Below are 27,338 nucleotides of genomic sequence, written 5' to 3'. Positions count from 1 at the left end.
TAAATGCTCCATCCCTGGCAGTGTTGAAGACCAGGTTGGACGAGGCTTTGAGTGACATGGTTTAGTCTGAGGTGTTCCTGCCCATGGCAGGGGGTTGGAACTAGATGATCTTAAGGTCCTTTCCAACCCTAATTATTCTATGATTCTATGATTCTATATAGTATTTTCAGGACGGGACCTGGAGGGACACAAATGAAAACATTTGGAGCTTCAGGTGTTCAAGTCAAAGCACATTGCAAGAGAGAGATTTTGCAGATACCAAGGATGGAGAAATTGATATTTTCTACAGCTCTTACTTGTTCTGACAGTGCAATTTTAGTTGGAAAAATTAAGCACTCCTCACAGAAATAGTGGAAAAGAACAGTAGGAAAAATGCTCATTTTTGCTACGGGGATGAGGTTTCTTTTGAAGTCAGTGGTAGTTTCTTGCCTACATGGTCTTTGAAAGGGGAAAAAAAAGTCAGAAGACTGCAACAAAAAGACTATGCTTATATTTGAAAGAGAAAAACTTCATTATGATTACCTGATGATACTCTGCCTGGTTTGTTCATTCAAAAAAAGCAGTATTAGAACTGCTGTGTAAGTGGATTGACTGAAGTTTGGAGGGTGGGTTGGTGAGATGTTCCAGGTTGGCCTCAGTGCCATGGCCCTGTCAGCATGCATCAGCTATAACTCATAGGAACTAAATCCAAGAAGTCGTATTCCATCCTTCATGCTTTTTGAACCTAGTCTTGTTTTAACAGTTTGCTGGGTGTACCAGATGATTGATACTGTCACAATGAAGATAAAACTTATCATTCTGTCATTTTTACTCCGTATTTTAGAACCATTTTGGTGCAAGCTGGAATTTAAAGCAATGTTACACGTTTTTTTCTATGGTTCGCTTTAGTTGTAAAAATAATCCTTCTAATTCTCAGTGATTCATTGGCAGACATTTCCTACATACAGACCTAGAATGAATTAGTAGGTTAGTTGAATCTGAATGTCTTGAAATATATGTGCTGGCTGTATTTCTTTTCAAATATGGTACAAGGAGATACAAATGAATATAGGATTGGAACATTGCGAAATTCATGAAAGGAGAACAATTAGGCACATGCATATTTGGCCTAGTTTCGTAATAAATGTCACAGGATAATATCAGCTATCCACAATTACACGGGATATAATGAAAAGGTCATTACACTGAAAAAAATGAATTGAGCTAAAATTTTAGCATATAATACTGTCAGAGTTTTTACCTGTAAGGATGGCCTGCAAGGACTGTGCTTTGTTTGCTTTAGGGCTGAGGCCTCAAAATGGAATTTAAATGGTCTTGTACTATCCATGATTATTAGCAGGTCATAAAATTACTGTAAAAAGGAGAGACACTGACTTGTGGTATAGCAGGAGTTCCATTATATACTTCACAAATAGATATTTACCTTATCTTCAAGTCTACTTGACTTAAATTTACTGTTCATATCAAATTATGAAGTTGCCTGTGTCACAAGTCACAAGCTACTGCTGTTGAACCCAGAGAAATAAGGTCCAACTCAGGATGAAAACGATGAGAGCTAAACTTGCTTGGTCCTTCAGAAACCAGCTGCTGAAGATTGGTTTGGGTTCACTTCCACATGTGCTACATTATTTGCTCTTTCTGTGTTTCAACAGGCCTTGAATCGGGGCATCGCTGCTGTCAAGGAAGATGCTGTGGAGATGCTGGCCAGCTATGGGCTGGCATACTCCCTGATGAAGTTCTTCACGGGTCCGATGAGTGACTTCAAAAATGTAGGTCTGGTGTTTGTGAACAGCAAGCGAGACAGGATCAAAGCAGTTTTGTGCATGGTTGTGGCTGGTGCTGTAGCTGCTGTATTTCATACCTTAATAGGTAAGGTCACTTCACATCTAATTAATGTCTTAATTTGCTTCTTTCACCTGTTTTTCAAACTGATTAATGTGTAGGTTTAAGATTTCATTTGTAAGGGCAACAGGAGATGCAAAAGAGATTAAATCTTGGGCAGGTATCACACCCATCTATACAATTTTTTTTACTTTTTAAACAGGTTAAGTGGCAGATTCCACCTCCAGGGCTCTCCTGCCTGGCAGCAAAACATGCTGCTGCTCTCTTTCGGTCAGGTGTGTGAGTAAAACTTTGGCAAGGTTGACAGGTTGCATGAAGCTGATAGCTCAGTCTTACTCTAGCAGTATTGTCACAAATGGGTTTAGGTTTTCATGGTAGGTCTGTTCGTCAGAACTCATTGTTTTTTTTTTTGTGTTTGTTTGTGTACTGCCTCTGTACCTATCCGTTTACTATTTATCTCACAGTACAAAACTCTAAGCAAGTAGGTGCCAGCATCCTCATTAAAATATCAGTATAACCCAGTACTAGTGCTAGTTGTCACCCACTTCTGTTGAATAGTTGATCTGTTGAATATTCTGTTTTTCTGTAAGAGAAATCATTACTAAAAGCACTTTACACCAAACTGAGCCCAGCTCCCTGAGTGTACTCTGGAACAAACAAAATACACAAGCAGATACAAACTGAACATAAAAAGTAAGACAGCCACAGGATTTGCCAGTTTCTGAGAGCCTGGAGAAATGAGATATCAACCCAAGCATCAATCACAGCAGTACAAAGCTATGTGACTTGGAAGACTTCAGCTTCATCCTCTCCAAGAGCTGCACCAGATTCTCTGCACCTTCTGGCTCATTCTACAGAGCCAAAACCTCTGGACCTCAACAAGGAGGAACAAGAGACTGGAGGAAGAAGCAAAGAGTATATTGCATTCAACAGGTAAAATACTAAAAGCTGGGAACTCTAAGGGAAGGGATGAAGGAGGTAATGCAACAGCCTATGAAAGCATGTGTTGGTTGACAGGCAGTAGAGTTGGTTGACTAGCAGTAGGAGGTCATTCCATTGCAGAAAGATGGGAAATGTGAGCGTGATGGTGATAGCTGGAGTTGCTGTGAAATTACAGAGTGGTTTGTAAGTGAGACACATTTATTATTCAGGCTGTTAATATCTCAAGAGCAGGATAGACTATTTTAGTGGCTGCCCAAGTAGGTACAAGACCCATCCAGTAAATACAAATGCCCCCTGCTCTTAACCCTTTAAAAGGCTGCCAGTTATATTCACCAGCTTTATATGCCTCCCAAGCACTCCAGTTTGTTTGACCATCATGTCTTCTATTCCACCAGTGATATAGCAGCCCTGTGCTGTTAACCTTTATGTTACAGTCATAATAAATGCTTACAGTAACAGCTCACTAGCCATGGGCAGGGATAAGGTGCTGCTGATTTTATAAGCTGAATTCATGCATTTGAATTAATTTAATTCACTGGTATCAGTCAGTCAGTTCCTCAGTATGTTTACAGTTGAGGCTGCATTACTGAGTCAGTAATATAAACTTTGGGCCATTTGTACATTTGGCTTTCATATTTCTTTGCTTGGAATGTTTCTTCAGCCCCCAGAGCTGCTCTTCTAGTTGCTCACTTGTTTTCCTGTCAGTGCTGGTCAAAGATTTTGGCTTTGCCAGCTGGATAAAGAAGTAGTTTGTAGTCATCCAGTATTTTATTTTAAGCTATGATGGATTTTAAGAAAATTTGAAGAACAGCTATTCAGTTTCCAGGGGAAAGACATAGCTGGATTTTCTGTGTGAGACTTCTTATTGAAGGGAGGTGTTTGGGGCAACTATTGGAAAGCATGCCAGATAAGTTTCTTGCCTTTTCTGGGAAGTAGAGCTCTGCTGAGTTCAGAACCTCTGAAATGCCTTCTCTGCAGATATTGGGGAAAGAAAGAAAAAAGAAGCTGTACTTACCATGCTTCAAGGTCCTGAATAAAGGGCTTCGCAGTCTTTCAGCTGCTTATGGTGGCAGACTGCAAAATATTTTTTAGTATTTTAACTTGTCTATGCCTGAAAATATGCAAAGGCCACAGCAGAGACTGGCAGAGCGCCCGAGAGAATGGAGTTAGTCAGATTCCAGCACCAATTGCCTGGGTGATGTTGCCAAGTTTTATGTTCCAAGTTTTCTCTGAGCCTGTTTCAAATCCTGATTATTCTTCTCTGACCCACAGATGCACAATCTGCCTAGCAGGAGGAAGAGGAGTCCAGTGACAGACAAGCAGCCTCCTAGGACATGCAAGCCTATCACAGGCTATCTATAGAGGACCCAAATACAGGTTACTGATGCTCAGCAGATGAAAAAGAGAAACAAACAATGCTGGGGGGACTGAGTTTCTTCCACATGCCATGTCTATGGGGCTAAGGAAGATGACATGACTGTCTGCTATGGACTGCTGAAGCCCAGGAAGAAACACAGAACAAAAAGCCCAATGAAATAAGGAGGAGTACTGAAATTTGGAAGGAAGAAAACAAGTCGTGGTAGAAACACAGTGACCACAATGAATCACCACATTTCCAACTGTGATAGAGACTATTTGCAGTCTGCACACACAACTCCTCACAAACAGCAGCCTCTGCGTAGTTACAATATCAAAACAGACCATTTCTCCCACCTGACTCATGCTTAATTGCTTCAGCGCCAGCTCCCCACTACTGCTTCCCTACCGCAGCTAACGCAGTCCCCTGTGGGAGTGACTGCCTGAGCCAAACCACTCCAACTCACAGCTCTGGGTCCCTCAGTCATCACCACACCACATTCCCGTGAATATCCACAAAGTCCTCACCAACAGTTCCTATCACTCCCCTGTACAGGTGGCAGTAAGAACTAAGAAGCAAGTTGACCTTGACCAAAGGGTTTTGAAACCATATTCTCATCCCACTTAAAATGCTGCTTCAGACCTTGGTCAGGACAGTACTTCTGAATCTACTGTTTCAGTTGTGATCTGGAAGTAGAAGATAGTATGCTGCCTACCTTCCCTTCTGCTACTTTGAGGGCAGCTACTACCACCAGTTCGCGTTTCCTGGTGGGAGCTTCGCTGTGTACCCAGGGTCTAAAGCATCTTGTTATTTCAGAGATTGGGTTTTGGTGGGAATATTTGGCTGTAAGAGAAGGGATTCAAGACTCTAAGCCTGTCTGTGAATATTTGTGACATCTTACTAAATTGCCAGCTTGACAGAGGAAAGAAATCATTTATATACCATTATGCTAACATGATGCAATTCATGGTGTTGCTGGTAAGCCCCCCCGTACTGTGTCCTTCTAACACTAGTGTCATGAAAGACATGCACATTTTTTTGGCAATAAAACAGCATTGTTCAGCCTTTCACTAGTTTACTGAGAAATAGTATACTGAAAAAGATTCTTTCCTTTTGCATATTAATATTACTTTCCACAGCTCTCTGAGGTTCTGGAAATGACAAGGCAGAAGTGACTTTGAGGAGAAATCCTCTTTGCTTAAATAAACATCCTTAACTGGAGCCTACTACTTCTGATTAAAAACTTTACTAACCAGGCGAACCTATAGCAGGCTGAATGGTTGAGACATGTGAGTGATTTGTTTTGTGCCAGTTTATTACTGACAGGCTATTGGACATGGGCCACTGCCTGCACAGGCTGCGCAGGAGAAATCTTGAGCAGCTGCTAGCAAATCAGGTGATTACATTGAACTTCCTATGTGCATGGTCACTGCATTACATGAAAGATCTGCATAACAAGTGAGATACAGGTGTAATCCCACCTTTCAGAGTGACACTACTGTAATAACAGTGGTTTATGATAACCTGAGGGTTTTTTTTCCAGTCAGTCTTGTTCTGGTATGCCCACTGCAATGGCCTGTACTAAACATTTTGCTCTGAAAAGGATGATAGCACAGGAACACAGAGCAGAATATAATCCAGGCTTGCATTTTTTCTTTGTTCTAAAAGATGATAAAATGTCATTCATTGAAAATGTGTCCTATTTCAGCATCTTCAGATGGCCATTGCTAAAGCAGCAATGTGCTTCCCCAGCTGTCCCTGCTCCTTCTTCCACAGCAGAGGCAGTTTCATATCAGCAAGGTATTCAGGGCAAAGGAAGAAGGAAGAAAGACTATGATCAAAGCATTTGTGGATTTTAGGATAGCAATAATTGAGTTGGAGTTATAACAGGCTAATTTTGAGACTTATGAGATGTTGGCCTTCCTAAAGCTATTTCAGAGACCAACAGTTATAGATAGATTTGTGAAAATCAACAGTGCCATTTTGGAACTAGAGCTTAGCACAGGAAAAGATGATTGCAGTAATCAGACTGCCCTGAGATGCTCCTAATCTGGTTTGGTTTCTTGGGGTTTTTTTTTAGTTTATTTATTACTATAAGCAAAAAAAATCACAATGCTAATCAAAGACAAAGGAATCTTTTGTACCCTCTGCTATCTCCAAATGAAGATTTGCCATTCATTTTTTATATTTTTATAAATAGCATATATCTGTCTGCCCAAATCATTTAGCTGAACAAACACCCCTGACCAGCACCAGTTTTGGCCACGTGAGCCGTCCTTCTTACCAACAGCAGAATAGATTTCACATAACAAGTCTCCCAGTTCATTTTTTAACTGGCAGTGCAATATGAAATGGAATGTATCTAAAGAGAACACACTTTAACCCCAAAACATTCTTGGATTTGTTTTTCCCTCTAGCTAAGCTAATATTGACATATGTAACTGTCTGGAAGTAAATGGTATCACTTCCTATGAGGGTTTGTTTTCTTTATGATGTAAGTGTAACATGCTGGGTAGTAGACAACTCCAAAATGACCATGGTACAGCTATTTGTTGAGACTGCTGGCATCATTAAGAGTATGTTCAGTTGTTTTGAGAATGTCTGACATTTATGGTAGTAATTGCCTTGTTAGAGGAATCAGTGTAGAGAAGAGGTGATCCAATTAGCTATGCAGTTTTCAGTGTCATTTCTTAAGCTTCTGTGTCTTAAAACTTAACTGGAAAAGTCAAAAAATGGAATTCCTGCTTAGATTCTGTAGCAAAACTACGCCATAGACATATCAAAATATATAAGGTATTAGAGGAGTGCAAACAGGCAGCTTGTCCTGGGGTTGGACTACTCTGTTTTGGTTGAAATTATGCAAGGAATGGGAAGAGCCATCTGCTTTAGATTCATGTAATACTCTTCAGCTCTGTTGTCTGTGTTATTAATTTTGTACTATGCTTCATAATAAGTTTGTAAGGTTGGCCAAGGTTAAATTCTAATTGCATCAACAATTGCTTTATTCACAGCTCTGAGACACATGCCTGTATATTTGTCAGTAAATCTCATTCGCTGAGTCCTTCTTTCTGAGGATAGAAATGTTTCTGGACATCAGCAAAAGTGATTGTGTGCTTTCACTGCCATGTGGAACAGCTGGCCATTTTAAAACTAGCTATTAAGCTTTCCCATTACAATTTTAAAATCAAAATCACATTGAAAAGTACAGTTAGAGTTTTTGGGGGGTTGGTTGTTTTTTTTCTTCTCTGGATGGGAGAGAGAAAAAAGAATCTTAAAGCAGGTGAGGCACTGGAGCAGGCTGTCCAAGGAAGTTGTGAACTCTCCATCCCTGGCAGTGTTCACGGCCAGGTTAGATGGGGCCTTGAGGAACCTGGTCTAGTGGAAGGTGTCCCTGCCTGTAGTAGGGGGTTGGAACTGGATGATCTTTAAGGTCCCTTCCAACCAAAACCATTTATGATTCTATGATTCTTACAGAGCACGGTGCTGATACCTCTGGAAATCTTAAAAATGTGGTGCTGTGGGCTGTGGTGGTACAAGTCCCTTGAGAGCGCTCTGCCAATAAACTACAACCCTCTGGTGACCTGTCTGTTCCTAGAAGTGAGAGTAGTTCAGCCTCTGACCCTTCTGATTCTGTTTGTTTCCTGGTTTCCCACAGCAGTTTTAAAGCTTTTGTGAAGGAGAAGTATAAAGCAACTTCAACAGAACCTGAGAGTCAGATGGATGAGTCTGACCCTCACAGCAGCCTTCCAAACTTCTTCATTCAAATAAGTCAATTCTGAAATGTCCATGTACTGCCGTGCCAGAAAAGCAGCTTTCCGCAGGGCATTACCACACAAAATTCCATGGATAATGAGAATTTTCAAGATACTGAGCAAAAATCAGTGTATGGTTATTCGTGCAAAAAATAAAAAGGGGCTGTTCTTGATGTGTGGCTGGACTGCAACAAGCACATCAACACTTTGAGAACTAAACTGGCCTCCTTGAACTGAGGAAAGGTTGGAGTCCTGGTTTAAAGTTCTTCCCCAACCCCATTCAAAAGGAAACAAGGCTTGGAGTGCCTCAGGAGTATGGCTAAGCAACTTGGGGATTTCTGGGTGAACTGGGAGACTGCGAGTCTAACAGTCATAGTTCAGATAAAAGACATGTAGATAGGGACCAGCATAGGGAAAGGTAGAGTTTTTAACATTTTAGCATCTTTTGGGCATCCTGGATATCTGGAATGAGGCTCACACCTGTTCCAAATGCTGTCAAACCACCTCCTTCTATTTTACTACCTTGTTTACACTGTCTTGTTTGGACTGAAAAAGTCTTTTCAGTCCTGTTAAACGTTTACCTGCTATATCGATTGCTAAGCCATCACAAAACAATGAGGACTTAAACTCCTCTTTAATTGCTTCCAAACACTTGTTTGTGAGTTACAAGAGAGAGTTTTAGGCTAAAAAGGTTGAATTGGGCAATTAACGTTAGTATTTGTCAATCTGATTATGTGACCTGCATGCATGAAAATGAGAACTTTCCTGAAATGCCATGTATGAAGGTCTGTACAATGATAATAGAATTGTTATATATGTAAAATCAGATAGATGTCAATATTTGAAATAATTAGAAAAGACACTAGTGGAAGAGAATTGAGGTAAGGTTCCCTATTCACAAGTAATGCTGCCATTATTTGTGTTGGAATGTTGACTTTATGAACTAGTCACTCTTTCAATAGCTATTGCAAGTGTACAGAGGAAACTAAGTAACGATATGCAGATCTAGAACATAGTTTATAAAAGATTAAAAACTATTTGTATTATTTTTAACCGTGCATATAAGTTCCCATAGTTCAGAGACTGCAGTCATAGCTAGCTCTTCATTATTCCTGGTCACTGGGAGGACTCTGGGGTCACTAAAACAGCTGGATAACATGGGTACCAGTAGAGGTATGAGGAGTTCTTCGGAGAGCTGCGTGGTGAATCCTTGCATCTGTGCTGTCTTTAACCCAACGCCTTGGGAAGAGAGACCTGGCAAGAGATGTGTTGCCCAACAGTAAAAATTCTTGTCTTGGGTTGAAACAGGACAGTGAAATAACATACTGGCAGTCGGAAGTGGCAAACCCCTGACATCCAGTGGTTCCCTCTTCTGACTGTGGCTTCTGAGATGTGGGCTGTAGATAAGGAAGGAAAATAAGGCTGGTCAGGGCTGCCCAGAGACTGTACAGGGTGCAGTGCCCTGACAGGTCCCAGTAGAGGTGATCATTAGGCAGAGTAAGGCAGAGGCTTAATGAGTGTGATTTTTGCATCCTTTCACAATTCAGAGTATTCTTTTACAGCTTTGGGCAGGTTTACAGATAACGTCATATGAATGCAGTGCCAATAGATAGTGTTGGTATTTATAAGTTACTACATCCCATGAAATACACAATGTCTAGTGAAAACAGCTTTTCTAACGAAGAGCCTTGAGTTAATGAAGGAGCAGTAGATTTTCTGGAGTACCAGTGTGTTCATTTAGCAAACAGATGTGGCACTTAATATACCTATGTCCCAACACAGACATTTGTTATCACTCTTCTGCCAAAGGTTACTTGAAAAAGAACCGTGAGAGTATTCCTTAGTCATAAACAGCAGCTGGTGAGACTGTAATACCCTGAAGCCCCTGCAGCTGTTTACTAAGTAGATGCATGTCCTAGGCTTCACAGCCTTTCAGGTACTTGTGAGTAGCTCACCCAGAGCCCATATGTAACCTTTATTATTCATTTCTCTTATTGTGTCTCTACAGCATATAGTGATTTGGGGTATTACATTATTAATAAGCTGCACCATGTGGATGAATCAGTGGGAAGTAAAACTCGGAGGGCCTTCCTTTATCTTGCTGCCTTCCCTTTTATGGATGCCATGGTGAGTGCCTGATACAGAGCTGAATTTTAACATTCAGGTTATTTTTTCTTTGGTGACTTTGGTTCACGAAGTCTGTTACCTGGTGGGAAGCTGCAGGTGGGCAGAAGGGAGGTGTGTCCTTTGCAAGCAGTAGCTCTTGGATGTACCTGGACACATTGTCCCCTGCTGCCTGGAAGAAGCATCTGGTTGGGCATACAGAGCTCATAACAAAAGTAAAAACCTCAGTTGTCCTGTTACAGTTACTGTTATGTGCATGCTGGAAAGCACTTGCAGAGCTCAGGGAATAAGCTCAGTATTTTCTCAAAGCGCATTTGTTGAAAATATATTTTTTATGATCATATTTACAAGCACAGCTAAGTCCGGTATATCTCGAATGCGTGAGAAAGAGCACCCACACGTGGGGTGGGCTGCTGATTTCCAGATCATCAGGCTTACTGCTTGTGGCCTGCACAACATAGAAATACAGCAGCTGTCTTTAATGCCTCTACTTCTGTGTAAAACTGGTAAAGAACAGCCTTCTCACAGCACACCTCCACCACGTTGTCTGCTTGAAACAGTCTCTGACCGTAAGAAGTTGGATCATTAAGTTTTTTCTTCATATATATATATATATATGTATACACACACAGGACTCAGTATATCTCAGTGGGCCAATGAGGATTACACTTCAAAGGTGCATCCAGCTGGTGAATGATAATATTTTTTTCCCTTGAATTATTTATTATGATAAGCCATCCTGTGCAGCACCTGTTTCATGAATAAGGAGCAGTTTCTTATTAGATCTGCTCAGAAATCTCTGTGAAGTCTATAAAGTTACTCCCGTTCTCCCTGTCAGCCCTGGCTGTAAGGAAGTGAATGCAGCAGTGCTTTCTCTGTATTACTAGCTTAACATTTGCCCAGGTTCACACCAAATGCTGCTGGTAGAAAATAGCTTTAAAAGTTCTTTGTGTACAATGTAACAACCAGAAAACAGTATTCTGGGACCTGAAATCATTCACAAATATCATAATCATTTCCCAAACTCTCCTCTGTGTATTTTTAGGCATGGACCCATGCTGGGATTCTGCTGAAACACAAGTACAGTTTCCTAGTGGGATGTGCCTCCATCTCAGATGTCATAGCTCAGGTAATGACTCCACTTAGCAGTCACTGTTTCTGTTGTGTTACAGACTCCCTTGCACAGAGACTGCCTTCTTTCTCTATCGTGAACAACAAGCCAGAGGAAGTAATCTTGTGGTTTGTTCTCTGACTGCTTGCTCCATCATGTGGAGGCTGTTTACTGACAGCTGTGGTTTAGGCTGGTCTCACTTGGCTGGATCAGCTCAGTTCCAAACCAATGTCAGGAGATGGGAACCAGGATCCTTTGGGCTAGGGCTATGTCTTACAGCGCCTCCACAACCATGTTTCAGAATGGCAGAAACATGTGCATTCTCATGTGTGACATGCATCACACAGTTGCACTGAAATCCTAAGTGGGGCTTGTAGATAGGGAGGTGAATGAAGGCTTGATTCTCCAATTCACTTGTCAGTTTTGCCCATGCTGTCTGATCCAGTGAAATACAGTAGTGTAAGCCACCTTCCAAGTGCCACTATGGCACTGTCCTTGCTAATGGTCCAAAAAGTGAAGGCTCAGAACTGCAGCAGAAGAGATCTGTGCTGATAGATCCTGGGTGATGCAGAGAAGACCAAATGTTGCTTCAACTTTTATTTGTGGGGGAGGTATTAATTATCTTGTTGCTTTGTACTAGATACACTTAAAAGCAGCATTCATACACATTGCTGCTGGCCAGTGTTGCAGCAGTTGAGAACCAATACACCACCCTCTTTTTAAAGCATATATAAAAATATTGCTAAATGGAGAGTCCCAGCACTTGTAAAACAGTTTCTGTACTGTCCCATTACCAGCTTAATGGTGTAATGACTGGGTAAGAAAGAGGCTAATAACAGTACAGCATCAAAGGAAATACGAAGTCAACAGCATGTAGTTCCATTTTCCATAGCATTTTCCTCCCACTAAATATGAGCAAACCATAAACCAGGTTGAACCATTCAGTCAGCTGCTGTTTCGTGTTTTGCATGTCTGCCCCTCTACAATACTGGACTAAATCCCAGAAGACAATACTTATTACTGCACATGACCTTAGCCCTCAGGATATGCTCTTGTTCTGATGCAACCATGCAAAGTTTGCTGACCCTAGATGCATGTCAGGTCATATACAGCTAAAAACAGAAAACCAGTTCTTACTTTGGCCATGGCACACATGCCCTTTCAACAGTGGTTGGTGAGTGGGGTGCCAGGACTGTGCAGAATAAGACACCTGTCATCTTCACTTAACAAAATACTGCACAGAGCAAGAGCAAATCCAGAAGACAAGAAGCTGTGACTCTCCATACCCCAGAACTCCCTACGCCTACATGCTCTCCCTACACAAGCAATAGATGCGCAGGCAGTAGCTGATTCTCTTTGGCTCGCTTTATATGCACACTTTTTGTGACTGCCTTTGCTCCTGTTTACTGAAAAAAACAATTCTTTTGTAGGGTTCAGAACAGCAGTTTTGCAAACCCTCATGAGCAGCATGGCCTGCCTAATAAACATTTGCACAGTGTGATTTTTCTTAAGTAAAGTATTTCTTGAGCTTTAGCAATGAAGGAGAGAGAACCTGCTTCTGAAGAATGTGTTTTGTACTTCTTGGCATGCCAGCTTGTCACAGCAGGGTTGTCCTTGATTCTGCTGTTCACAGCACCAAACACAGTTGGCTTTCCAGTTGTGCCCCCAATCCAAAGACATCTGGAATTCAACAGGCACACCATCAGCTCCGTATTTAATGAAGAGAATAATGTCATATTAATTCCTTTGCATTTTTTGGACTGGGAATTTAATCTTAGGAGACTGAATTATGAGCTGTTCATTAGCTCAAAAGTTTCCATTTCATTTACATCAGTGTGCTCAGGTAGCTGAGAAGAGAATGATGAAATACTGAAATCTCACTCCAAAAAAGTAGAAAAGTAGGATGACGTAAGGCGTCTTGCTTCTTAATGCTGGAATGGATACTTTAAAATAGCTGACTTTTTAATTGCCACTGCCCCACGACCTGTAAATAAAAAAAAAGTAGTGCTTACAAGCTGACACTAGAAGCATGTTTCCAGCCTCAGTGTATATCAGAATAGCACATTCTCCTGGGAAGTGTGACAGCCACATGGTTCCTGATGGACCCTGCCAGACTTTCACGCTAACCTATTTATGGCTCCTAGTCTGACACCTACCCATACCTTCAAGTACGGTTTAATAGAGCTCCTGTATGATGTTAACTATTGTTCTTTTCATTTGTATGACGGAATGCAGGGGGGTCCTGACTGAAGTTTCAAATGCCATAAGGTCAAAGCCAGATAGATACTGTAGTATCTGGGAGTCAGACAAGAGGTAATGCTGGCCCTAAAGAAACACACAGAGAGATTACTTACTAATCATTTATTTGTTTGCCCTGCAGGTTGTTTTTGTAGCCATCTTGCTTCACAGTCACTTGGAGTGCAGGGAGCCTCTCTTGATCCCCATCTTGTCCTTATACATGGGAGCACTTGTCCGATGTACCACGTTATGCCTCGGATACTACAGGAACATACATAATGTCATTCCTGACAGAAGTGGGCCTGAAATGGGGGTATGTCTCAGTACTTTGCACTTTTTTGAATAATCTAAAACTTGCGCTTTGTGTTATAATACTGTATTAAAACCAGTGTACCTTGAAGGGCCTCCTCTCTCCATCCTGCAGGAAAAAACGTTTTCACTTAAAGAGACATGGTGAAAACTATCCCTGACAGTGCACATGAGGCAATGCTTCCCATGGTATGGATGTGCTGCCTACTGAACATCTCTATACTGAGCTGTAAGCCAGTACAGCATGAACAGTACAGCATGAACTTCCCTTATATCAGAGGGAAGAAAGTCTCAAAATTCCTCTTTTTCCTCAAATGTCATATTGGTTTTCACATCTTTGTCTGGTAGCCAGAACAAATTATGCAGATAGGGACCTTATGCATTATTTATTGAGATCCATGACACAGCTTCTTTTGAATCAGTATTACTAACATGAGTGAAAATATTTTAGGCTCGTCATGAAAACTGTTGAAATGAATGTACCAAACTGACAATGGGTGGTGAAAGCAAAAATCCTTTCTCTGTGCTTTTGTTTCAGTTCTGCATGAATTTTTCCAAACCCACTTCTGCTTATTTATTTCTTCATATGCGTTGCAGGGAGAAGCTACAATAAGGAAGATGCTGAGTTTCTGGTGGCCTTTGGCATTAATTTTGGCAACTCAGCGAATAAGTAGGCCCATTGTCAACCTTTTTGTTTCCCGGGACCTAGGCGGCAGTTCTGCAGCCACAGAGGTAAGAAAAGTGCTCTCCATTACTGCAAATGGTCACTCACATGGAGTTACCTTGGCATTTCTCTTCGTAGCCATACTGACAAGCAAGAAGTTGTCTTAAGTACATTTCTGTTTAGTGCTCTCTCTATCCTTGAAGCTTGAAACAGTCTTGAAGCACATTGAAAAAAATACCTCTCCTGGCTGGGATATGAAATGCACCCTGTTTCTCTTGAGGAATTTCAGATCACTCCCATAGTCTCCTGCAGCTGTTGGGAGCCAGGCTTGTGATTGTGGTGCAGAGCCTTCACCAATGATCACCATGAACTAACCTATTCTCTTAAGAAGTGGAAAGACCTTTGATGTCAGTTTTTCTGTAGGAAAGACAAAGCTGTAAGATACTAAATGGAAAGGAAAATTCAAACAGCTGATGCCTAACAAACATTCTGTCAGCACTGCTAACTTGTCATACCTGACACTGTGTGTTTCACTTGCTCGGAAGTTGCCAGTGGCTGCAAATAAACAGCTGTGGAGATAGAATTTAGGAAGCAGCCTTCCAGTATCTGAAGGGGGCCTACAAGGATACTGGAGAGGGACTCTTTACTAGTTGTGATAGGAGAAGGGGTAATGGGTTAAAACAGTACAGTAGACTGTAGTGATAGGAGAAGGGGTAATGGGTTAAAACTTAAACAGAGGAAGTTCAGATTGGATATAAGGAAGAAGTTCTTTACTGTGAGGGTGATGAAGCACCAGAATGGGTTGCCCAGGGAGGTTGTGAATGCTCCATCCCTGGCGGTGTTCAAGGCCAGGTTGGACAGAGCCTTGGGTGACATGGTTTAGTGTGAAGTGTCCCTGCCCGTGGCAGAGGGGTTGGAACTTGATGATCTTAAGGTCCTTCCCAGCCCTAACTGTTCTATGATTCTGTGATTCTATGAAGTGTAATGGTTTTTACATGTGTAAAAACATCTGCAGGAAGAGCTCCCTAAACACCTGATATGTGTGTGTGGGGTTGTGTCTTTGATGTACCTCTTGGGTCTGTAGCTGTGAAAGCAAAAAAGGGACTTGTTTGAAATTGCAGGCAGTGTGTTGTTTCTCATGGGAAAAATGGACATCTGGAATGATTTTTGTTTTGTTTTGTTGATGAGCACCAAAATGAGGAGAGGGTAGTTTTTTTGTGTCTTGCCCCAGAGCAGTTTGATGTCCAAAGACAGTCAGTCACTGAGGCCTACTCTTCTGTAGTCTGTCTGTCTTAAACCTGGTTTTACTTATAAATAGACAAGTTAAATATATATAAATTAAAATTACGACATTTGATCTGAAGCATCTGAAGCAATGTAAGGCATTCTGCTACTCTTGACATCTGTAGGTAAAATAACTCAGGTGCAATGAGGGAGGTATTTAGCTGGCTGAGAGGCACATAGCAATTCAAGTTAACTATAATCCCAAAGTATCAGAGGGATGATGAAACGACAAAGCTGAGTACCATAGCTTCATGGCACAAAAGTGTTCATAAGCTTAAAATACCAGGCCAAATGTGGCCACTGGGACAGTCTTCCTGAAACAAAGAGCTTCCAGTCACCTGCATGGTTTCTCACTGTATCAAGGTCAATTTGGTGATGATCTTGGTAGGAAGTGGCAACCTGTGTTAGTTTAATTGTTCTGTCAAAGACTGGGTGTTCATGTTTCCCTGTCTCTTTTCATAGGCAGTGGCAATCCTAACAGCTACGTATCCTGTGGGACACATGCCTTATGGCTGGCTGACAGAGATCAGAGCAGTATACCCTGCTTTTGACAAGGTGAGTGCCTAGGTTAGGGGTGTAATAAATACCTCTTGTGTGGTTTTGCATGTGTGGTCCTCATCTTCCCAGGTTACAACATTCTTATCTAAGGTGTCTTCAGTGATGTCAGAGGGATTTCTGCCAAACAAATATTAAGAAAGTTAGTTCATGGCTCCATAGCAAAGCGTAACAGATTCTTTAAAAAATAAACCAACCAAAGATTAACTAGGGCTGTGTTAATGGACATCTATTGTCTTCTCTGGTTTCTCTTTACTTTTGCTTTTGATACCTATTGTTCCTTGTCCCACTGATAAGGTTTAAAAAGCCTAGTTAAAATATTGGGTTAGGTGGCTTCAAGCTCTTGTCTTGAAAAAATTTATGATTTTAACCTTAGCTCTGTGTTAGAAGGTATTGAGCTATCTTCTGACTACATATGTGCTGTGTTTTTAAGGATTAAAAAAAGTCCTCACTTAATTACCATGATGTAGCTGCTTAGCTAATGAAGTGACTTCTCACGAAGTGTCCATTAGTAAGTAAGCAAGCTCTCATCTCTGCTCCTGATTCTGTGGTATCTCTCGCGGGTTTAGGTTCATTTGCTTATGTTAACATTTAGCAAAGGTTGTTTCATAGACTGACAGTAACACAGATAACATGCATTATTTTAGTAGCACTGATCATGTAATTATGTGAGAACACAAGGCTTGCTCCTGGAACTGAGCACAGAGTAAATACATAATCAAAATGAATTTTGTTTAGGGTCTTTTTTTGCTCTGTTTTAGAACTGGTATTCACAAGCCCATATGTTGTGCAAAGAACAGTCATGTCCTGTGACACTTAATTCAAATGCCAAATCCTCTCCTTCCCTTTATTTACCAATTAGTAACTGAACTTTCTAGCTCCAAGTACTGATGAAGAAAATGTTTGCTTGCTCCAGGATGTACTTAGCTGAAACAAGCCCTGTTTGAAATCATCCACCATATTTCCAAGAATTTAAAACTAAACCAAAGGAAAATCAAATCAGTCATTGCTTCTTAGTCTGCCTGTGTACAGCTAAATTGACCTATGAGATAAAATACAACATGCAGCCAGATCATGTTGCTGAAAAGGAACTGTAGATGCAAAACCAATGAATTGAAAGATAAAAGTGGTTTTTGACAGGAAACACAGGGGCTGCTAACCTCATCCGTTACGAGCCACAATCAAATGCACTATTGCCAAGTAAAATTAACAGCAATTAAGACTCCTAAATTCAGGTCTTGTTTAGCTGGTGGAAGATGTGCTGACAGCTTTAGTGGTGTCAGGATTAGACCATGATTTGTCTATTTCAGTTAAAAGGCTTCTCATCGTGCTCTTGTGGAACAAATGTGAGGAAGAAAAAGGTGGAGTAAGGCACAAGTAGATACCATTTATCTAACTGCCGAAAAAATCCACAGTGGGGATTATATGTTTTAAGAGCAAATTGGCATAAAAATGTGCCAAGTGAGGTAGCAGCAGTATAAAGGGTATCTCATTCTGGCAACCATGTGTGCAAATGCCTCCACCGTACCTTTCAGACAATAAATACCAAACCAGAAACCACGGTGGGTTTTTTAGATAGCTGTGAGAATTGCTTTACCCTCGGTCACACGCCATTCTCATGTCACCGTGCCTTTCAAAACCTTTATTTCCTTAAGCTGAGGCTTTCTCAGAAGAGTCCAGGTAGAAACACTTTTAATTTCCAGGCTCTGTAAAGCCTTCTTTACTGTGATTTTCAGATGTTGAAACAGTTTGCATGCATGCAAACTCTCATTTTCTTTTGTCAGTTACTCAGAAAGCTGGCAAGGCTGATGGCCATTGGTAGCACACTGCATTGCCTCAACAGACTGATAGCATGCCCCTCTTCAGTGGCTCTGCTGGAGAAGTCAGATTCTTATCTTCACAGGGAAATCATTACCGTCTGTTCACATTCATAAGAGAGATGCATGGTCCTGTTTCAGCCTTTTATGAGACTCTGTATCCAGAGCAACCTCATGGCTTAGCAGGTACACTCACGTTAAGGCTTACTATTGATTTTCTGAAAGAAAACAGGAATATCCTAGTTCTGTGCTCTGACTGCTGTTTTACATGGTGATAATGTCATTACTCAGACTGTGCTGTCTGATTCAGAGCAACATCACTGGCTGAGAGAGGACTTATAAACACTTAATAGGCGGGAATGGATACTCTTTTTGCTCCATAATCTGCATAGTGTTTTGATCCAAGTGTTAAACAGTGTGCAAGAGAGAGGAACAAAGAGTATGTGGTCAAGAGTTGGAGCAACGGGTGGAGTAGAGCAAGAGCAGAGTTAGCAGCAGCAGGGTAGGAATGAACAAGACCCCCTTTTCTTCACAACCCCTTTGGATGGTGGGATTGTGGTCACCACAAAAGCTTTAAATTGCACAATTCCATCAGCTTCTTGAATGTGTGTGAAATGGCATACCCTTCACAGAGCTCACGTTTGGTTTGTCCACTCCCGAGATGTGTTGGCATGAGCTCCTCTTTCTCTTACAAGTAATTTCAGTAAAGGAGGCTGATCATGTGACAGATAATGCTGTTCTACCTGAGTTGCATCAAGGATGAATAAATGTTGTACTGCATCTCATGGTACAGGTTTTATCAGCGTGGGCGCATACTTGTGTATCTCAAACAGCTCCAGGGTGGGTGCAGATTATTACTACAGGGATCCTAATGGTGCCCTGCTTTTGATACCCCATCCTCTCCTTTCACAGACCATTTAGTTTGTTTTTATGTGTGTTCCCTGAGGGCAGTTTTAAATCTTCAGCTTCATTTGCAATATTAGACATTTGGAAGAGGGCTTTTGTTGTTTTAAATAAAACTTCACTGCCATGTGAGTACAGAGCCCATGTTCAAGGTGGAACACCTAATAGTCCTAACTATGTTCTGTTCATTAAATGGCATTAATGGAGCCAGCTATTCCAGGAGCTTTGTTTGAATTACCTACTTGTCTAATTGAATCAGTAAGGGTGCTTTCATTGGTGTATGGGTTTGATACCACTCTGTGGTAAAAGGGAATGAAGTCCTATTTTTCCTGTGAAAACATGCTACAAACTTTAAGGTAAAAAAGAAAATCATGTGGAGTTTCCTCAGAAAGAGCTACTACCCTTTTTCAAAGCTGAATTTGTTAAATAGGACTTATTTCTTAGAAAAGTCGGGACATTACTCAGCCCTCTCTGACTATAGGAGCAGTTGCTGTCAGCTTAAGCAGAAAATATGCTTTAGCGGTGCAAAGTACTCAGAAAGCTCTAGGTTAAAAAGCAAACAAAGGCAGGCATGCACAGGCACAGACAGTCAGGTCCAGCACATGACCCTGGTGCCATCAGCCTCACAGCAGTCTGGAGCCAACCTAATGCTCATTATCTCTTTCTCTTACCCTAGAATAACCCCAGCAATAAATTGGTGAACACCAACAGTACTGTCACAGCAACACATATCAAGAAGTTCACTTTTGTTTGCATGGCATTGTCCTTAACGGTAAGAAACCTTTGTTCAACTCTCTGCCTTTCATCTCAAACAGAAAATTATCTCCTCTCCCTAATGCTAACAGCAATAGCAGTTCAAGAAAGGTGAGTTGTCATTTCTTATGAAACTCTGTTGATCTTATCTGGAAGAGGGAGTGTGGTCACAGTACTGGAGTATCAAGAAAATAGGCTATCATTAGCTCAGGCTGGATATCGTAAGGGCTAGAGTTACTTTATTTGATTCTCACTACTTTTCATTTCAAGTCAGCTTCCACACAAGGCGATATTGGAGACCTGCTTTTCTTCTCTTTTTTTAAAATGATAAAAATATCTGGTAACCAGTGCATCAGGAAAATGAAAAACTGCATTTGTCACATGTGCGGTGGCATGGCAGCCTGTCCCTGGGCATCCTTCATCCACTGAGAATAGTGGTTCCCTGCTGCCTCGCTTGGCATGCTTTGATATCACTGCTGGGCAGGACTTACTGCCCCAGAGGGCTGACTTGGGGTCTGGGACCATGGGCAAGGTGGGTGGAGCTCCAGAGGGTGGGCAGGATGGTCAGGGCTGGCAGTGCCCTCAGGGCTATCACAGCTTATCCCCTCAGTACCTGCATGAGCAGGACAAAAGCCAAGGAGAACCTAGAAAATAAGTTTCTTGGAGAAAAAGTCCTTCCTCACAGTAGAAAAGTAAATGGGAAATGCTGCAATTGTTTTAGGATACAACTGCTGAGAGTCCTAAAATTGAACCTAATATAAATAAAAATAATAAATATATAATAAAAATGAAAAAATTCGTACCCCACACAGGTTTTCTCTTTATCCCCAGTGCTGTGTACATCCACAGAGTATATGGATGCTTGATGCTTTGTAACTCTCTTCTCACCACATTCACAAATTTACGGTGGAGTAATGAAGGGCTGACAGAATTTCTCTCTACCCTCCATTTTTGCATAGAGTCTTTTGGACTGAGTTGCACATGGCCTGTGCGTAAAGGGAAACTAATTTACATCAAAGGAAACCTTACAGTTCACCAGCCTGAAGTATTTTTAACCATCCCCACCCCCTTGTCACAACCTGGGAAAGTGAGATAATGTACTCTGTCTTATTTCACAGTGAAAATGAAGCAACTCAATCCATTCATAGCTGAATTAGGAGATTTCTTCCGGTCTTTATTTCCTATTATTTTTCCTTAAACAGCTACAACTGGCCAGCATCAAAGGCAGAACTGCATGAGCTTGTGTGGCATCTCTTCTGTCTATTAATTTCCTAGACTTAAGCTTGAGCTCCTTTCATGTGGCTTAGAGACCAGCAGCTCTGGCGCTAATTTGTGTTTCCTACAGCATGTAACGGAGGGAGACATATTTCTCCACTGGATTGGCCATTGTCTGGGGAGACACAGCTCTCATGTAATCTACCAACACACACCCTGAGGTTTTCTCTTGTGTGCTGTGCCAGGCCAAGGTTATGTTCTCTACAGCTGCAGCCTCTCTTGAAATCTGTCAGTGTTGTTAGAGACCCATGAAGGGGAAAGCTTTCTGCTTTATAAATTGTGCTGAGAATAGTACTCCAATCTCAAAGCCTTTTCTGAACTATTTTCTTCAGTGTTTTGGGCATTTACCAGCTTACTCCAGTTCTGATAGATCGTGAGCTTCTCACATTACCATCACTGTGCTCTGCAGAGTAATTTTTAATTACTGCAGTAGGCTTTGTGAATGCAGGATTTTTTTTCCCAGAAGTTCTCCATAGTACTTTCAAGGGCAGCTCTTTCATAAGCTCATCATGAGAGATTTGTCCGCACTGAAATTTCAGAAACACTTTTGAGGTCCATAGCTTTTCCTGTCCTGTTTCTATTTTTGCCTACTAGTGACAGATTCTTAGGATTGCTTGTCAACAGACAGAGCAGAAAAATACACGAGCTCTAAAGATTCAGGTTGGTTCAAGGGCCTGAGCCTGGAACTGCTTCAGTGCACAAGCTCAGTAGACATCGGTATGACTGAAATTACCATGTGCCACCAGCTCTAAGGAACTGGACTTCCAATTTGTGTGTCACAGCCAGGTCAGATAGCTACTGTAGCTGAGCTCCCATGGCCATTGGTGATGGCTGAGGTTTTCTGGAGGAGCTCTACTGCAGTGAATGGCAGTTGGACTAGTGGCGTCACACGTAGAAACATCTTGCTCTTTGGGATCAGTGGGAAAGTGGGAAACAGGTTCCCAGGCTGACCAAGAGATCAAAACATGTCAAATACTTAGTCATGTGAATCCATCCTCCAGTAGATGATCTATAGAAGGATTCCAGAAGATGGAAAGATAAAGAAAGTCCATTAACAACTGGAATAAGAGTGGAACATGTAGTATGAGCAGCAGCCATGCACGAAAGTACCCTCACAGTGTAAACCCCTGGGAAAAACCTCCCAGTCATTGAAGACATGCTGTTTCATAGAGTTGGGAGAAAAATGTCCTACCTCCTTCCACAGACCAGTCATGCCTGTACAAGTACGATAAACCTACTATTACAGCAGAAGCACTTTTTCACCCTTGTTGATAGCGGGTCAGAGCACAAAAAAAGGCATAGTTCTATTAGGAAATATAACTTTGGAGGGTTTTTTTTAGTCTTTATGGGATCTGAAAGACTGCACTTGAGCTTTCCCAGACTAACTGGGCAGCATGCAAATGTGTTCTGCTAAGTGTGATCGTAAGTTCTGCCTCATGGCTTTGAAGCATCAGGTGGGTATTAAAGCTTCTTCTTCAAAAAATGGAAATAAGTTGTATTGCTTAGTGAAAGATGTGTAGAGAAGCTGTTTTATTTAAAGGCTGTAAATAGAAGCCATTAGACTCCCAATATGTAAGAGAGCTGATGTGATTAGTCATATTGATGTGGTTTTGATTATAAGTGGTAACTCCTTCCAACAGTCCTGTTTTGTGGCTATGTAACTGAATGTAAAATTTGTATAGCAGAGAGGAGGGACTCAGCTGAAGAATTTTGCCCAAGCAATTAAGGAACTGGTTCTGAGTTTAGAAAATTGGGCATGCTTGGTTAATTACTGTCAGCTGAAGAAGTGTGCCTAATGCTGCTTGCCATTGTTACTTCATTGCTATTAGGCACTTGAGGAAAAAATGCTCCTTCCTATATATAAGTAGAGATACTGCTCCAAACGCCAGTCTTGCTGCCATTGCCAGCTAAGGCTGTCAAGAACTAAACATTTTGGTTCAGTGGTAGATCTGTTTAGATGACCCTACAGTTCAACCCTGAGATCACTGCACTAAGTGAAGACACAGACTCCCGACACAGAAAACTGGTGCATTTATAGCACATATCCCTTTGTCTGTGGGATGTGTCAGCCTCCATACAGTGCAGAAATCCCAAAATAATTTATCTGGGTGCTAAATTACTGCATTTATCCATTGCAGCAAAAGTTTGCTCTGTCAGGGGCGAGCATTCCCTCATTTGTGAGCAGTGTGTAGAGGGGCAGGTTGTGTGAGGAGTGAGCTGCTCAAGGGAACCTTGCCTTGCTTAGCAGGAGTAACAGCAAATAGGCTGTGCTTCAGTGAGGGTTTTTCTTAGAATAGTGGGTAGTGTCTCTGAGCTCAGACACACCACAGTGCAGACTTCTGGGGTTTTCCAAGGCAGCCTGTAGAGCACAGCAGTTGCCAAATTACCTTTCTCTTGCTTTCTTTCTTTTTTTTTTTCTAATTGTCTCCACTTCCCAGTTGAGCTCTTCCTTAGGTCTTCTGTGATGACACAGAAGTTGCAGTCAGTTAAAATGCTTTTCTCTGGCTAATGCCAGCTGCTGGTAGACACGTGATTTGTGTTTGGTCATCTGCCTCTTAGCTGCAAGGTTTTCCAGACTGATTTCATCCTGATGCCTGCTCTATGAAAGTGCTGGACAGAGGGGGCTCCCTTGGGAGGGCACAAGCTCCTTCACTTACAGCAGCTGCTGCCCACTCCATGTGCGGGTCACAGCACTGCCCTCATGAACACGTCTGTGTGCAAACCCTGCACAAGTTGGTGAGGTTGTGTGCCCTGAGTTGAAAGCAGCATTAGGGGATGTGGGACATTCTCTGAGGAGACTGGCAGTGGCGGCATCTGTTCATGTCTTGGAGTGAGCTTGGAAGTCAAGTGATGTCTTACTTAACAAGAGTTGCAAGCACCCTCGTTTAAGTTGCTGTTATTCGGGGTAAAATCATGGCCAGCTCTGCGTGGCTGAAGCAGGGTTGTTGCATGAGTGTACAAGGTACTGATCAGACAAAGCAATTTCTCAGACAGCACTGTGGAAGCTCCCTAGCTCACCGTCTTGAAAAATTACCCTGAATAGTCTTGTACTTACTTGTTGGTTTGTATGAGGAAAGGAGCAATCAGTGCTTGCAGCAGTAGTTACACTATTTGGTTCAGCTTCCTCTTCAAGCTGCCTCAGCTGGGACAAACCAAGGTGCCTTTAGCAATACATTTCCAAACACCAGCTCTCATTAGCTGCATCATTCCTGTTAACTAAAGTTAACAGGTCACACGTCAAGACACATGGTCTCTTATATCTTCATATTCTTGAGTGCTCATGCATCGCAACAGGCTTTCCCTTACCAATTATACAGGCTCAGGGTGCCAAGGGTGACACGCTGTGCGCCCCACGCCATGTTCATCCGTCTGTCACCAAGTTAATGTGCAGCAGGAGAGCTGCACAGTACTCCTCCATTTTAACATCTGTTTATTAGAAATACATCAAAGCTCTTCCCAGCATTAAGTATTGTAGCACCAGTGCTATCATAAAAGGAATTTCAGTGCTGCTTTTCGGGTTTTTTTTAAACAGACAGGTAGTTACAGACAAACAGGGAAAGTAGCAGCTTTCATGAATAAGCAAACTGATTAAGGGGAGAAGCTAATTGTGTAGAATACTATCTTACATATAATTAGCGGACTCCTCTTGAGAAACTAAATCCAGATGTTTGAGTTTGCCCTGTAATTTTTCATTCCATTCTATTCCAAAAGGAGACTGAAAGAGTGGAGAGAAAGCTTTTCACGTTTACACCACTATGTGTGTGTGGTTTATGCAAAGCTTACAGGTTTCAGAGTTACGTGTTACAAACCACAGACAAACCAGTATATTCATTGTTTTGGGGGTTTTTAAGAAAAAAAATTGCTATGAAGTTTCAACTGAAGTGAAGGCTTAGGAACTTAAGCTGAACAAATCCATATGCATCAGTTGTGTTGTGGTAACCAAATTCAAATGCCAGGTAACCTACATGAGACTTAAATCTCAGTGAAAGCTTAAATTTAGTGTACTCAGAAGCAAACAGCTGGTCAGTTTACTGGTTTATGTGTTTGGGCTCCATTGTTGAATATGTGAGTGTCAATACATGTCAAAATGTCACCTGCTTTATGGTCAGGTTTGTCAATAATTGAGGAATCTAATGATAGCTTTAAAATGTTTCTAATACTTAAAACATTACTTTCTGTGTTATATGTTAGGCCATTTTTTATATTCTGTAAGAAAACATTACATTTTTTTGTAAACAGAATGCAGTACTTAGATTCGTATCTCGACTTATTCTTTTGCCAGGGGAAAAAACATGTACTGATTTCTAAGGGCTCCTGCTGGTGAACATCTGTAGTTTAAGGAATAACTATTGGCAAACTGTCTTGTTTCTTTCATTTGATGGAAGTTATCAGCCCCTTCGGAAGAGCAGCATGTATGCATTGCATCAGCTCTGGTGCTCATCTCTTGTAGCACAGCAGCGTAAGCTACCATCAGTTGGTAGTTATATCCATCTTACATATTAATGTGTAGTCTGTGTATCTATGGATATGTATCTGATAAATATATAGTGATATGCAGAGTGTAGTTATAGACAAGTGGGTTTTTTTTTTTGTAACAGTCAAAAGTTTTAAGCTGTAGCATTTAACATCTGCCTGTGCATCTTATTTTCCCTCAACCATGGGCAAAAAAATGGGACACACTGCTGGGGACCACAAGCTGTTTTACTGAATTTGCAAGATTCAGTAGAGGGACCCCATCACAGTCTTAAAACAGCAGTTGCAGAGTTTCTTTTGCTGGCTCCGTGTAATGCAATAATTCAGTTTCAGCCTGGAGAAGAGAGGAGAAAACTCTTGGTTCCATCCGATGACAGTTTGCTGCAAGCCATCCCATCACTTACCTGATCTCCAGTCGTCTGCTTGGTTATATTCTATAATTAATCATCAAGCACATAGGAGATAAGAAGAAAGCACTGATCGAGAACAAGGGAGCCAGTGTAACAGGGAAAATTCCCTGTATGAAAGAATTAAAGTGCAGAATTCAGGACTCAGTAGTTGCTGCTTTCTACTTATTCCTTAATTCTGTGAGAGCTAGAGCCAGTTGCTGTGGAAGAGAAGCAGCTGTGTGTTATTCAGGCTGAGAAGCCATGTCTATTTAAAAGGCAATTCCAGATGCCTGAGGTTTTGTACTCTGCTTTGGATTTGGTTATGCCAAGCTAGGAACTGCCAAGTGGATACCACGAGGTGACTTCTGCCCTCTTGATCAGCAAGGCTTCACCAGCCAGTGAAACATAGGCATTGGCAGATAAAATTGAAGCCTGCATGAATGAAGACAGAATATTCATACCAGCTCAGTGTATTATTGCAATAACATTGCTGTATTGACATATTCCCTGATGCTATGCAAATATTTTATTCTCAATAGTTGTTTAATTTCCGGCTGAACTCTCAGCAAATCTTATTTTCCAGCCATGAGGCTGGCAGCTGATTTTTCCCATGAGGGGCACCAAAGACTATCCAGTTTTCAATAGACCATTTGCTCTCAAATTTTCAATCTCTAGTTTAATAAATATGACATGTCATATCACTTTCTGCATTTACCAGTAAGTTCATTTTCCAGATGATAAAGTAACCTGAGTAAAGATCTTGCATACATAAGCCAATGATGTATTTGAATTTTCAGCTGTGCTGTCCTGCTAAACAATAAGACATTAACCGCTGGTAAAGGAGAGAAGTTAAAGGATTCTTTGCACCTCTGCAGCAAGACTGACTTCTCAGTATCCTGCACTTGCATCAGGGTAGTATCAGTTAGGCTTGCCTATTGAGAAATGCCATGGAACATATTCCTGTTTCACTGGTGAAACCTTTTGAAGGCAGAAGAGTAGTGCCCATAGCTACTAGTGTCCACAAAATAACTGCACAGCAGTTCCCTGCAGTATGCAGCTCTCACTGGGTGGTGTCAGCTTGGTTGGTGTCTGGAGTCCCATGCAGGTTGACATTCAGCTGCTGTGAATGCACTTAATGAGTTGTGATACCTACAGAAGCATCGTGCGCTTCGCTTTTTGTTTCCATCTTTGGAGACAAAACACCTGAAGGGTCTTATTTCAAGCCTGAGAGACAGTAAATTGCATTCAGGGCCTGACAGGACATGAGCTTTAATTTCCAGATAATTTAGGCAGCTTCACTGTAGCCAGAGGGTGTGCAAAGAAGTGTTTTAAAATAGAATTTGCCACAAGCAGTATACGTGAACATACTTTCAGAAAAACTGTCGTTCTTTTTTTAACCCTTTCCTAAAGAAAATAAGGTCAGTTACCATACAATTGTGAATCAATATCGGATGTCAGGTACCAAGAAAACACAGGAATACAGGTATTCATGCCCTCACCTTCATCAACTTGAGCAAACAGAATGAGAATATTTCTGTGTCCAAACATAA

At 41.5% G+C, this 27,338-nt stretch overlaps 1 protein-coding gene and 1 long non-coding RNA gene across 4 annotated transcripts in view; one reads left to right on the top strand and one right to left on the bottom strand.

The window, feature by feature from the left end:
* The window catches only part of ANKH (ANKH inorganic pyrophosphate transport regulator), a 97,712-nt gene that overhangs the window by 54,178 nt on the left and 16,196 nt on the right, over positions 1–27,338 (top strand). The window contains exons 1-8 of one of the 3 annotated variants that reach the window (XM_061449249.1): positions 2,430–2,775; positions 4,057–4,161; positions 9,902–10,020; positions 11,063–11,146; positions 13,509–13,679; positions 14,273–14,407; positions 16,086–16,178; positions 19,575–19,670. In XM_061449249.1, coding sequence (XP_061305233.1) covers positions 4,119–4,161; positions 9,902–10,020; positions 11,063–11,146; positions 13,509–13,679; positions 14,273–14,407; positions 16,086–16,178; positions 19,575–19,670 — 741 coding nt within the window. In that variant the 5' untranslated portion in view covers positions 2,430–2,775; positions 4,057–4,118. Of the gene's footprint in view, positions 1–1,652; positions 1,870–2,429; positions 2,776–3,816; positions 4,162–9,901; positions 10,021–11,062; positions 11,147–13,508; positions 13,680–14,272; positions 14,408–16,085; positions 16,179–19,574; positions 19,671–27,338 lie in introns of those variants that run through there. The other 2 variants (XM_061449247.1, XM_061449248.1) reach the window with 2 other exon arrangements.
* On the bottom strand, positions 12,711–24,278 carry LOC133267172 (uncharacterized). The gene is made up of 3 exons (XR_009742659.1): positions 23,982–24,278; positions 16,211–16,298; positions 12,711–12,808 (listed from the first exon to the last, which is right to left on the bottom strand). It is a non-coding gene; the product is annotated as an uncharacterized LOC133267172 (long non-coding RNA).

The sequence above is a fragment of the Pezoporus flaviventris genome, unplaced genomic scaffold, assembly GCF_033815535.1.
Source record: "Pezoporus flaviventris isolate CSIRO_AGI_PZ_B2104156 unplaced genomic scaffold, CSIRO_AGI_Pfla_v1 ptg000007l, whole genome shotgun sequence".
Classification (NCBI taxonomy): domain Eukaryota; kingdom Metazoa; phylum Chordata; class Aves; order Psittaciformes; family Psittacidae; genus Pezoporus; species Pezoporus flaviventris.
The sequence above is the reverse complement of the archived record's forward strand: the minus strand, read 5'-3'. Positions and strand labels throughout refer to the sequence as shown.